Source organism: Cimex lectularius, unplaced genomic scaffold (assembly GCF_000648675.2).
Source record: "Cimex lectularius strain Harlan isolate CLEC.00 unplaced genomic scaffold, Clec_2.1 scaffold8, whole genome shotgun sequence".
Lineage (NCBI taxonomy): Eukaryota > Metazoa > Arthropoda > Insecta > Hemiptera > Cimicidae > Cimex > Cimex lectularius.
Window position 1 is genome coordinate 3,251,878 of NW_019392656.1, and position 12,707 is coordinate 3,264,584.

The following is a 12,707-nucleotide window of genomic DNA, read 5'->3' on the forward strand; positions in this document are numbered from 1 at the left end:
TTTAAGTTTTCATTAAAAAAAATCTATATAAAATATTCTGTTTACGTTTACAGGATTACTCATTTGTATGAATGTCAACACTTATTAATCCTCTTCCAAATGATATTGTTTGTTTACCTCTGTAGCATTCCGCTACTTGGAAATAATTCAGTCATCCTTATAATGTCAAAGCGAGAATTTCGTACGATTTTCTTTTACGAGTTTAAACTCGGCCGAAGCGGAGCCCAAACGGCTAGAAACATTAACCAAGTCTGGGGCGAGGGTTGTGTTAATGAGTGCACTGTGCAAAGGTGGTTTAAAAAATTTCGGGAGGGAGATTTCAGCCTTGAAGATGAAGAAGGTCGTGGAAGGCCTTCCTCTCTTAATGATGATGTTCTGCGATCAGTGGTGGAAGAAAACCCCAAAACAACTGTTCGAGAACTTGCAGAGCAACTCAAAGTCAGTAAAACGACCGTCGCTGACCACCTCAAGGCGATTGGAAAAGTGAAAAAACTCGAAAATTGGGTTCCACACTCATTAAACGATCGCCAAAAAAATCAGCGCTTTGATGTTTGTGCATCACTTCTTTGTCGAAACAAAAATGACCCATTTCTGGCCAGAATTGTTACATGTGACGAAAAGTGGATTCTCTACGATAACACTAGACGTTCTGGACAGTGGCTCGACAAAGGAGAAGCTCCAATACATTTTCCAAAGCCCCCAACTCATCAAAAAAAGGTAATGGTTACGGTATGGTGGGCTTCATTTGGTTTAATACACTACAGCTTCTTAAATCCTGGCGAAACCATCAATGCTGAATCATACTGTAACCAAATTAATACCATGCATCAGAAATTGGCAGTAATGAAGCCCTCTTTGGTCAATCGGAAAGGGCCCATTTTGTTGCATGACAACGCTCGACCACATGTGTCACGTGTAACGTCACAAAAATTATTGGAGCTTGGCTATGAAACTTTGCCTCACCCACCCTACTCTCCGGACCTCTCGCCTACTGACTACCATTTTTTTAGACACCTGGACCACTACTTACAACACATAATATTCAAAAATCAAACGGAACTGGAAAATGCATTTATTGACTTTATCAATTCTAAAAATTCTGAATTCTACTCAGACGGAATTAATAAGTTACCAACACGTTGGAAATTATTTTGATTAAAGAACATTGCTTTAAAGTAACTAGTTTCTTTTTTTTTGTTTAATACCAAAATCCTGCATTATTTTCCGGACAACCCAATAGTTATTTTTAGATTTTTAAGTGTACAATTTAAATATAAAACTCACTCGATGACAAATAGGCCATCCAGTCATCCAGGTCGACATCACCATTGAACTGAAGCTTCAATGGCGGGATATCCTTTTCAGCCGATTCGAGAGTGTAAATTGCGATTCGCGGACAGCCCGGTTCACTGCACAACGCCATGCAGACGATCTCACTCATTGACAATTGGCACTAAAAAGCACCAGGTTTGAAACAAATCACAAGGCAGAAATAATTCTAAGGTACTTTTGTAATCGTCTTGTCATTTGAAAATACGGAGACAGTGGAAGTATCGACAGTTGAAGCCTTATTTCCGATCCATTCTAGTTCCAGGCAGCATTCATCATATAATTCCTCTCCTGGGATACAGCAACGGCATATCACAGATTTAACACATGACGTCCTAAATAATTTGTATATTTTAAATTATTGTTAAAAAATGTGAATTTTTTTAAATATTACATCTCAATTGCTACTTCTATAGATTCATAGCCATTCATAGTTTTTTTATGGCAGTCTTTTATTGCATTTAATATTTTACCACGCCACGGTGCCATCTCAAAACCAGTAGATGGATTTAAATCTACAAACCTTAAATAAAAAAAATAACGTTACAAACTGAACAGCTCTTGATATTATATAATTTGTTACCAATTAGGCAAATTTTCTAAGTTTAATGAAAGGGCACCGGCTTCAACGCACGACCAGAGTGTGTCAGCCTGAGACCAACCTGGCTCACACGTTCCTTCTCTTTCCGGATAAACAACCCCATCCCATTCAGCCTAAAACAAATAAATAAATATATTAATTAAATTATTTCAGGTACATAAAAAGATCTACTTACATGAGGATCAATCTCAGGATTTGCTTCAAGCCCTAACAATGAACCTACACTTCTTATAGGACTCCAAGCAGTAAGCTTGCGACTTTGTTCTTCCTGTTTAGGCTCAGCGGATCCTCTGAACAACATAATCGTCTCGATTTGTACAAAATCATAAAAACTCTTAAATAACAAACCTATTAATAAAACAAGGCTCTTCGATGCTTCCTTCTGAAGCGGGTAGGCTAGTAGCTACTGGCTTCTGCCAATCCGGCTTCACCTTGAGTGAAGTCGGTGCTGATCGCGACTCCAGCCATTCATACTTATCATTACTTCCCAACGAGTTGTTCTACAAATCATCATAGACAATAATAAAAGTGTACAATATGAATAATATAGGGTGTCCCAAAATTAACGTAAGATTTGAATTTGCCGCCATTTTTGCAGTAAATTGTTAGCAACCCTGAAAAAAGAACAATTTGATAGCTGAGAGTTTAGGGTTAGTAAAAATGGAGCGTTATACGATACATGTTTTCATTATTTAACAATATTTCAACTAAGTAAGTTTTTCTATCAATTCTTGTCCATGACACTGAATTGATGTTTCTGGGTTTTCACCAACACACGCACTGCTTCAATATTGACATTTGAACGGCTTGTTTTTGGACGACTGGTGTGTTTACTGTCTCCAACTGATCCTGCCTCTTTGAATTTTTTAATTAATCTTTTCACAGTTGATGAGGTTAAAATACTGTTTTGACCATATTTTGTATAAAATTTTCGAACTGCGGCCGCCAAACTTTCATTATTTTTGAAATATTGTTCTGGCCTGGTTTCAAAAATGGCGGTAAATTCAAATCTTGCGTTAATTTTGGGACACCCTATACAACACCATTTACCAAAGACGCTGAGCTTTTATAATTAAAATTACTCGCGATGCTACTCGCCCGGCTTATCTGCACAGCAGCCTGGAGACTGCGCCATCTTTTCCCGGTCAGTTCTGAAGGGCAGACGCCAACTCGGAAATATAAGCTTCTGTCATCTATTCCCACTGCAAAAACCTTGAAAAAATCATTTTAATAAAAGAAATATTATTTTACTGATACAGTAATTAATTTTCAGACAATACAAGTTAAAAGGTTTACAATATTATTTATAACAATAAAATAATATTAAAGTAAATTAATTTCTGTAAAAAACTTTCGAAGGCAACACTGCAATTTGAACCTGGAACCTCTTTCCTTATTAATTAATCCAACAATTCAGTGAAAATTATTATACAATTATGGTATTATATTACATATAAGTGTAGATAGAAGCTATTATGTGAGTAATTATGTTATTTCTGCTACACCCTGAATACATTAACATTTCCATTGCTGAAATAGCATCTACTGGCCAAGATATTTATGGACTATAGATGAATATTGAATAGAATCAGCGCAATCTCTGATTTATTGCTGGTAGTTTGCAATTTTGATTCGTATAGTAATTTTTTTTTTTTTTTTGACGAGGGTTCGCAACAGCAGAGGTCATATAAACACTCAGGGTGCCGGTAAGTATGTCGGGTTCGAATGAGGGGCCGCTGGATTCGAACCCGGGACCTTTACCTTACAGTGATGAGCGCCGTGTCAACGCATAAACCGCTGCGGCCACCGACGCCCCCCAGTAAATCTATTTATGGCAATTTTATGAATTCTTTGTGACTGACTGTTAACTACAGATGATATCAGAATAAACTTTCTAAGCTGTTTTTTGTAGAGACCAGATGATATTTAATTTGTTAAAAACAATATTATCTTATGCTTCCAACTATCTAGGTAGTAACCTACTGACAGGTTAAATTATGCAGAATTTAGTAAAGTTCTTTAGCGAATCTAATTTTATCCAATACGTTCATTTACAAAAAGAAAATAGTATAACAAGAACAAATTGTAGAAGTACCTGGTCATCCGATGTTACTGAGATCATGGACATATTTCCAACCATTTCGACCCAACCTGTCCCCTTAGCAAGTTCCGCACTGGCATTGCAATCGCCCTTAACGCCTTTCCGGAACCAGACGCTCTTCTCTGAACTCACAGTCCACACGGAATTGGAACCGACAGATATATGTGACAGCTTTAAGTTGTCTGGTGGGCTTATTTCAACCCAGGTCTCGCCCAGGGGAGTCGATGGCGTCACGCCTAGCCTGATGAGAGCTTTCCCTGACCACAGTGTAGCCCAGACCATGCCTGTTGCTCCACAGCTGATACTTTTGACATCACATCCAAGTGGAGTCGGTACAACAGCCCATCTTGTTCCCTCAGGGCATGTATAGCTCACATCTTTCCTGAGCATGACCTAAATTGCACATTAATTTATAACTCTTGAGTAATTAATAAATAACTTACTCTTCCTTGAGCTGTGACTGCCCAAACCAGCAAAGAACTGTCTGAAGTATCAACCATTGCTTGCCCACCAACACTTACATCTATGAAAGGCTCCTGCATAAAAATTCATATAATATTTGGTTTTTGATAAAGAAATAACAGCTTATAAAAAACATACTTTCGTTGGGTCATGATGTAAAGGGGCAACTGCACACCAAGAATTCATGGCACAATATTTTCTCCTCCTCACCCATTTTCTCCTTCGCACGCATGAAGTCCACTGTTTTGTACTACAGAATATTGCCGGAAAGTCGACCGCGTAAGTCCAACCCTGGAAAAAACTATTTGATTAAATTTCAATTAATTAAGGTTTTTAGATGAGATAAAAAAGTCAGTGTCACGAGCGGGATTCGAACCCACGATCTTCGGCTAGATACGCCGCTGCTCTACCACTTGAGCTATCGTGAATGACTTTTTTATATTAACTAAAAACCTTAATTGAAATATATTAACTGCGGACCACTAAAACTAGTGAATTTATTTGATTAAAATTCAATTCAATACTAAATCTTAAAAATAGTGAAACAATTTACATCATGATCCAGGGGTTCACCATTGAGAACAGTCTCAATCCTCCAAGGGCTGTCCCATTGCCAGGCCATAGAAGGAACGCGTATTTTTTCAAGCGACCTCTCAGTGAGGCCATCTTCGCTTGAAAAATGGTATCGATCCGTCGGTAAAAGTCTGCTAGAAAACCCTTCCAAAGGATACCATCTCTAAAACAGAAAACGCTATCGATTATAAACAGAATTTCTTCATAAAAAAAGTATAAACGAAATTAATTTAGTGCACACCTGGTTCTCAAAGGCCTCTTCTTTTATCCTGATAGGGATGTCAAGACCATGAACATGCACATAAATCTGGCTGTCGCTGCCTACAGCCCAAAGAAAGTTGGGAACTGCAGACAGCTGCTTGAAGTCCAATCCAAGATAAGGAAATTCTCTCCAGTTTCTTCCATTAGTTGATAACCCATAGACACGCCCTTCATTGTTAACAGCAAATAGCATAGAACTTGGCATCCTGTAATTAAACCAATTAAAAAGAATTGTAACATTAAAAAAGCCGCTGTTTTTAACCCCACTGACTGACTAAAGTTGACACTAGTCTGCTTCAGCATTACACATTCATCTTCAAAAAATGTTTGGGCTCATGGCATTAACTAATCAACTAAAACCACCTTGTATGAAACTAGCCTAACAGTAAAATATGAAACTTTATTACAAAAAGTTTTTTAAAAGTTCAGTGTGTTTAGTAAAGTTTACAACCTCTAATAAATCATTCTGGACAGCCATGAGAAGCATTCCATCTTTTCCCCTCCGTTGAGACGTTGGACCATGGGCCAAGTCTGACCAAGAATAAGCTGATACATTTGCTCAACAACTCCACGAAACCTTCATTCCTCATTCAGAGCATGAAATGTTTCAATAAAAATAGAAAATTATTGAATACTTTATATCTCCTCACCTACGTCCCTTCGTCCAAAAGCAATCACTCCTGCTGAGGTCAAATATACCCTGTCCTGCTTACCAAAACACAAAGCTCCTGATTTTGACCTAATTATTTCCCAAATTCACCCTCAAAAAGCTATTGTATTCCTCACAATTGTACATTCCGCCCATTACCTATTTTCTCATATTTTGGAAATACTCTAACATCATCCTCTTCCTGAAACCTGGCAAACCAGTTTAAACATCATATCACCCAATTATCTTACATCTCATCATGTCCGAAGTATTTGAAAAATTCTACTTAAAAGACTGTTGCCAAAATTAAACCTTAAAACATATCCACCTTCCTTGAATGCAAAGACACTAGTTTGGGTGCCTTTCTTGATGTGGCACAAGCATTTGACCGCATTGGCACAAGGTCTCCTGAACAAATTAAAGCATGCCCTTCCAAAAACTCTCTAGTTCTTTCAGGGCTGACAAGGATCAGATTACCCTGAATCTCTCTGGCCGCGGGAGTACTGCAGGGCAGTGTGCTAAGACCAATCCTCTATATCCTTTATACTGAAGATGTTCCCACTAAATATACCACCCTTCTTGCATCTTTTGCCGATTACAACTTACCTCTAACCCTGATCCTGCTGGCAGAAAATCTGCAGTCTTATCACACGTATAGCAGATTGGTATTGAAAATGGAAAATGAAGATAAATGAAAGCAAGTGCATCCATGTCACAATTATTCTCTGAAGCAAATCTCTCACAATACATTACAACGTTCGTCCCCAAATCAGACAGTGTTCATTATCAATCCATCTAGGCTCACGCTTCACAATCATCATATACGACAGACGACAGGACCTAAGCAGACGCTATGGTCTATCTACAAACAATCCAAGAAATCAATGAAAAACGAACTTACAATTTACAAACTGCAGCTACTACAACTGACTTGGATATACAGTATAGAACTGTGGGGAACCGCTAAACCTTCCAAAATCCAATGTCTTAAATTCTTTCAGTCTAAAATGCTCAGATCAATTATAAATATTCCATCTTCAATACTACCCTCCACAGCGAACTTGAAATCTCATTTAATCCCAAAAAATTTACCAAGTTTCACAATAATCCCTTCCATCGCCACAATATCTCACCTTGCTCGATAGAACCCATTCGTACAATCCCAGAAGGCGTCTCAAGAGGAAATGGCCCCACGACATCCTTTCTGAGGAGTAGGTAGTGAAGTTTATTTAGTGGAGAGAAGTGAAAGAACAATAAGTGATGATTTGCTCCCCTCAATGTAAATAAATAAATAGCTCTAAATATATCGTATCCAAAATTGCAGATTGTAATAAAATATTGAAAAAATAAAAAATAATTAAAAAAGTGTAGTTTTATATTGCAAATCCTGAAAATACTGTCCTATGCTGATTGTATGCCAATTTCTTTCATCAATCAGGTTTATTCGGACTGCCTTTTCACTTGTTAAAGTTGAATATATAATTGGGCTCGTATATATTCACAAGTTTTTATATGTTACTGTATATTTTTTTACAAGTTTTATTGTTGTGTGAGTATATCAATCATGATAAGTTTTGAAAAACTGAAAATTTAAAAAAATATATGTTTATTACCATCTGTACAAAATAATACATTTTGTAGTTGCATGTATTCTATCAAACATATTTACAGTACTTTGTCCTAGTAAATGTTCTGAGGGGAATTGACAACTTTGCTCAAGAGCTAGTCCATGGCAAGGAGGGCCTGAGGCCATCTCCATATTAGTCGTCTGACGGGATTATAGGCATAGGTTTTTTGAACATGCATTGGAGTGAGTGGAGAGTTTGTCGTGGAACTTTCAAAATTTGATGGGGGTTAATTTATTTACAAAGGTTGCAGAAGTGTGTTTTGTAGAGTCAGTTTTTGTCTACACGTTAGATTTGTGTCCAAGTGGTCTAAATCATCTGTTCAGTTCCTGTCTTTTTACTTGTACGCATTGGTTCTAGGTTAAACAGCATAGAACTCAAAGTAGCGTACAAAGTTGGTTTTAGTGATATGAATGGGAATGTTGTTGAGGAAAATTATGTGAGGTTTTGTTTCAGAGGGTAAATGTTACATAGGTGGATTTATTTTAATTAATATTTACCCTTGAAAACTAGGTTCATAAACTGTGCTGGGAAGTCTTTTTAAACAGAAGCTGGTTAAATTAACAAACCCACGCTGTAAAAATGTTAAGCATAAAGCCTGGAATGTTAAAGTTAAAAAAAAATTTATTTACAGCAATTTTGCAAAAGTAGCTTGGTACTGTACACATACACATACAATCTTGTCTTATTTAATTTTCAATCATTATATCTTAAACTCTGATTTCCTTTTCTGTCATGGTTGAGGATTCGGAAACACTGGGATTTAAACTTGAACCCATGACCGCGTCTGTGACAAATTGAATGGCTGACGACCCGCTAACAGTTTCCGCTTCTTAGGTATTAAACAACATAAAACAATTTGTAGCTTTGTCGTATCCGATCATCCTGATCTGAAAACAATTGAGAATAGCCAGGCCATGAGCGAACTTGCAGAACTCGACGCAATATAATAAAATACTGATTTTTAGCAAATTTCATGAGAAATGTAATTATCGCAGCTTCTCCCTCTAGGTGCATAAACCATATAAAAGAGAAAAATGTAATTTTGTTTTAATAAAAAAAAGGATTTTTTTTTTAATCTCTGAAGTTGATAAGAAAACTAGCTTTTTGAAGGAAAAAAAACAAGATGTAAGTTGTGCTTTTTTGCTCAAATTTTATTCTAAAGACAAATTAGTCTTCTCTTGTACAACTCTTGTCTAAATATAAACAATTTGGCAAGTAACGACTTGAAAAAAGCCCAAAAAAGTCAACCTGCCAGAAATATTCAAAGAAGGAAATATTTTCTATATTCAAAAAAGGAAAAAAATGGGCATTAAAAGAAATAAAATAATTCACGAGTATCGATCTTGTAATATACCTTATCTCCCAGGGTTCCTACAGCAAGCATTTTGTTTTAAAGCAGCTTTTAAGTAGCATATTGATCTCGGCGAACGAAATCCTCGTGTTTTGCCTTTTTAATCTGACAGAACTGTCAGTTGATAATCATGAGACGGTCTCTGATGACGGACGTTGTAAGATGAATGATGTACCAAGAGTTCGGCTCCAACTTGCCTATCGTCTTATCAACTTGGAAGCAGCACTGGTTTTGACACTTGGCACTTGCTAAGAGCTCCTCCCTGATAACAGCAAAAAATGGCATGTTCATCTTGTTCATAATATATTTAATATATAAATATATTTATTTTAAATTCTCCGTTTTAATATTTTGAGAAAAATTATACATGAGATAACGCACAATCAATAACTACAAAATCAACATAGAATTATGTTGGAGTTCCAAATGAATATGTCTCAGACGAGAAACATCTCAAAAGAATTAAAAGTTTAGAAACTATCATTTGACTAAATATATAATATTTGTTTATTTTTAATAACAAGATATTAAAAAATGAAAGTTACCAATCGGTTTTTCAATTTTTTAAAAATTCCAATCAAGTTGGATTCACATAAGTGACAAAAAAATGACTGCCAGTCAAGCAAAACTGAAAAATTATATAATTATTATGTGTGTATATATATTTTGTGAATATATTGTCAACACTTTGCACATTGGATTTCAAAGTTGGCCTGCGACTGGATGAATTTTGATTTGTTAAAATGTTTTAGCTAGTTCACTAACGCCCAACCTTGCTGAGACATAATTTACATCAATATGTCGATTTGAATAAAAATAAATGAATCTATTTTGCTATAATGGAAAATACAAAAACTAATATAGTTTTTTTTTACTTCAGTAAAAAAAAATTAACACATAATTATAAAGGTAATTTGTTATTATTCCATTACAGCCTGCTTTCTACATGTTTAAGTACTTGTGACAGATAGCATGAGTTGTAAAATTAAGAAAGTTTTTTTATTATAATGAAATAAATAAAAAATACTATTAATTTAGGAAAAAACTGAGAAACTTAATCTCTTGAGTTAAGAACGCATGAATGTATAAAGTTTTTGTAACTGACTAAAGTTCTGAAATTACTGATATTAATTCTATTTTCATAAATAAATTTAAGTACCCTGTTGTAAGAAAAAATGTAGTATTTAGTTGTATTCTTGTTTAGTAAATCATAGCAATGGTTTAATCATATGTGATGTAAGTTGTTACTAAATAATTTATATTTAAACGTATAAAGGCAAGAACATTTTTTTTTAATGAGGATCACAACAGCAGAGGTCATATGACCCCCTGAAGTTTTTTAAGAAAAAAAGCTTATTTGTAAATATGGTTTGAATGCAGGGCTGCTTGATTCAAACCCAGGACCTATACCTTACAGTGATGAGCACCGTGTCAATGCCTAAACCTTCATCATCACTGATCATTTTAAAAATAATTGTTTAAATTTCTTATAGTAACTTTGTGTTGTATCTCCTTGGTTTATTTTAAATTATTTTTATTAGACAATATTTAGTAACCTTTAGGGTGCTTAATAAAAACTTACTAGTTCTTCCCCACACTGAAATCCCATAATTGGCCTTGCTAACGCAAAATAAACTGATTTTTAGATTTGATAAAAGTTGCACTTTTAAAAAGTTAAAAGTTGCAAAAAATATGTAATGATCTTGTCGCAATACTTGTACGAGTATGGCTGAATTTGTGTTAATTGGGCCATCTTACAAATTAACGTCGTCATCTGTATTACGTTATTGTATCTATGAATGTAAGTTTGTTATGTCGAATTTTATTAGTTTTGAGGTAGGAGTAAGTTGTATATCTTTGATTTTTATTTTTATTAGGTATTAGATATTTTATGTTGAATTTCATTAAACAATTAATGTATAGTGTTTAGTTTTGCGTGTGTTTTGAATAATTTTGACTGGTCTTATAGGTATATTTTGGGGTACTGCGAGTTTTGGTGGCTGTGGGTTCATGTTGGTGCATTTAAGGTTTATGATCTAAAGGCTTTGTTAATGACATATTTGATTTTTTTTTCTGTGTGTTGTCTTTGTTGGTTTTTATTCAGTTAAAGTCTTTATAAACTTTTTAATTGATTTAATAGCTCTGCATATTTGTTAACAATTTTTTGGTATAGTGTTTGTCATATTATGTTTATGGAATCAATGGATATAATATATTTGTTATGACAAATTAGATATAGTTTGGACATAGTTGTAATTTGTATGTATTTGATGACTTATCTTGTGATTACGTTTTATGTATTTTTGGGGGTGCCGAGAATTTTGGGGAATGTGGTTTCACGGTCATGTGCTTTTTAAAACTTCATTGCAGGGTCTTTTATGGTATTTATTCATGGAAGTTTTGTAGAAAATTGCTAGTTTTATCATGTAATCTGATTTGCTGCGTTAACAATGGCAGTTGTCTTGTATGGAGGGTAAAAAGTTTATTGTAGTTTCTACTTCTATCTTTTGCGTGAGGTTTTGTTATGTATTGGCTAATTTGGATGACTGGTCTTCCGGTATGTTTTGTTTAGGTTTTTTTATGGGAGAGCTATTTGTTTTGGTTAATTAGTGTATGAATATAAAACATTATAAAACAAACTTAACCATCTTTAATAGGGTGTATTACCTCCTCTTGCTATTATTACACTCTATAAACCTCTCAGCATACTCCTAATTAAGCCTTTAACCTCTTGAGGAATTTCATCCCAAATCTCACTTATGTAACTTTCTGCTTAGCTAGGGCTGTAGGAGGGTTATTTCTTTGTTTTAGCCGACGTCCGAGCTCTTCCCAAAAGTACCAAATGGGGTTCAAATCAGGGGGGCCTCTTGGGATGTAAATGTTGACATCTCAAAGGTACTGCATAACACTGGTGGTGACAGTTGGTCTTGTATTATCTTGTGTAAATAAAAATTGATCGACAATAAACAGAGCAAATGGCACTACATATTCCTTAAGAACTGCAGTGGGTAGATTTCTGCATTAAGTGACAACCTATTAATAATGTGTACTGGCTGACGGTCTTAATACCATGCCATAATAATACTGTTTTTTATTTTTAACTCTAAATTTTTTCATTTTGTAAATAAAGTATATCTATCTATATCCATCTATCTATCTATCTATTAATAATGTGTAAATACGTTTTTCCCTCCAAAGAAATTCCATTCCATACCATAATTGAACCACTTCTGAATGATCCTGTTCTGACAATGTTGGCTGAAGAGCTCTACAGCTCCTTGATAAACTAGAAGAGGTCCATTTGGTGGATGAAGATAAATTTGGACTCGTATTGAAACAAGTCATTCATTACTATTTCCGTCCAATATTGGTGTCCCTTGCAAAAGCACTCCCGATGATGGTTTCTTGTAAGTGCTCGACCCATTGCTAGCCTCATAGACTTACTTCTGCAGTCTCCTTCTTACTGTCACACCCTGCACAATTGAAGTCTTTGAGATGTTTCAGAAGCATTGGAAAAGCAATGTCTCAAAGTGTGAAATCTGATAAATCGGTCGTCAGCCCTTGGCTCTTGGGGGTTCCGATCCTGGTCTTCGAGTACACCTTGCAATCTCCTGGTACTACTGAATGCCTGACAGCCGTAGTTTTAGGCAAATCTAAAACTCTTGCAGCGAAACGCTGATTTCTTTCATCCTCCTTTGCTCGTTGATTATGGGCATTTTTATAATAATTTTAACCACCAACACAATAATGAA

General features: G+C 35.3%; 1 protein-coding gene across 2 annotated transcripts in view; it reads right to left on the bottom strand.

The window, feature by feature from the left end:
* Nucleotides 1-9,177, bottom strand: part of LOC106664502 (tectonin beta-propeller repeat-containing protein) — a 27,828-nt gene extending 18,651 nt beyond the window's left edge. For both annotated transcript variants that reach the window (XM_014390267.1, XM_014390268.1), the window contains exons 1-13: nucleotides 8,959-9,177; nucleotides 5,308-5,533; nucleotides 5,047-5,229; nucleotides 4,632-4,784; nucleotides 4,475-4,567; nucleotides 4,026-4,424; nucleotides 2,981-3,142; nucleotides 2,279-2,430; nucleotides 2,106-2,220; nucleotides 1,913-2,043; nucleotides 1,724-1,852; nucleotides 1,508-1,664; nucleotides 1,285-1,453 (exon numbers count right to left, since the gene is read on the bottom strand). In XM_014390267.1, coding sequence (XP_014245753.1) covers nucleotides 1,285-1,453; nucleotides 1,508-1,664; nucleotides 1,724-1,852; nucleotides 1,913-2,043; nucleotides 2,106-2,220; nucleotides 2,279-2,430; nucleotides 2,981-3,142; nucleotides 4,026-4,424; nucleotides 4,475-4,567; nucleotides 4,632-4,784; nucleotides 5,047-5,229; nucleotides 5,308-5,532 — 2,068 coding nt within the window. In that variant the 5' untranslated portion in view covers nucleotide 5,533; nucleotides 8,959-9,177. The remainder of the gene's footprint in view (nucleotides 1-1,284; nucleotides 1,454-1,507; nucleotides 1,665-1,723; nucleotides 1,853-1,912; nucleotides 2,044-2,105; nucleotides 2,221-2,278; nucleotides 2,431-2,980; nucleotides 3,143-4,025; nucleotides 4,425-4,474; nucleotides 4,568-4,631; nucleotides 4,785-5,046; nucleotides 5,230-5,307; nucleotides 5,534-8,958) is intronic.
* Nucleotides 9,178-12,707: the final 3,530 nt, after the last annotated feature.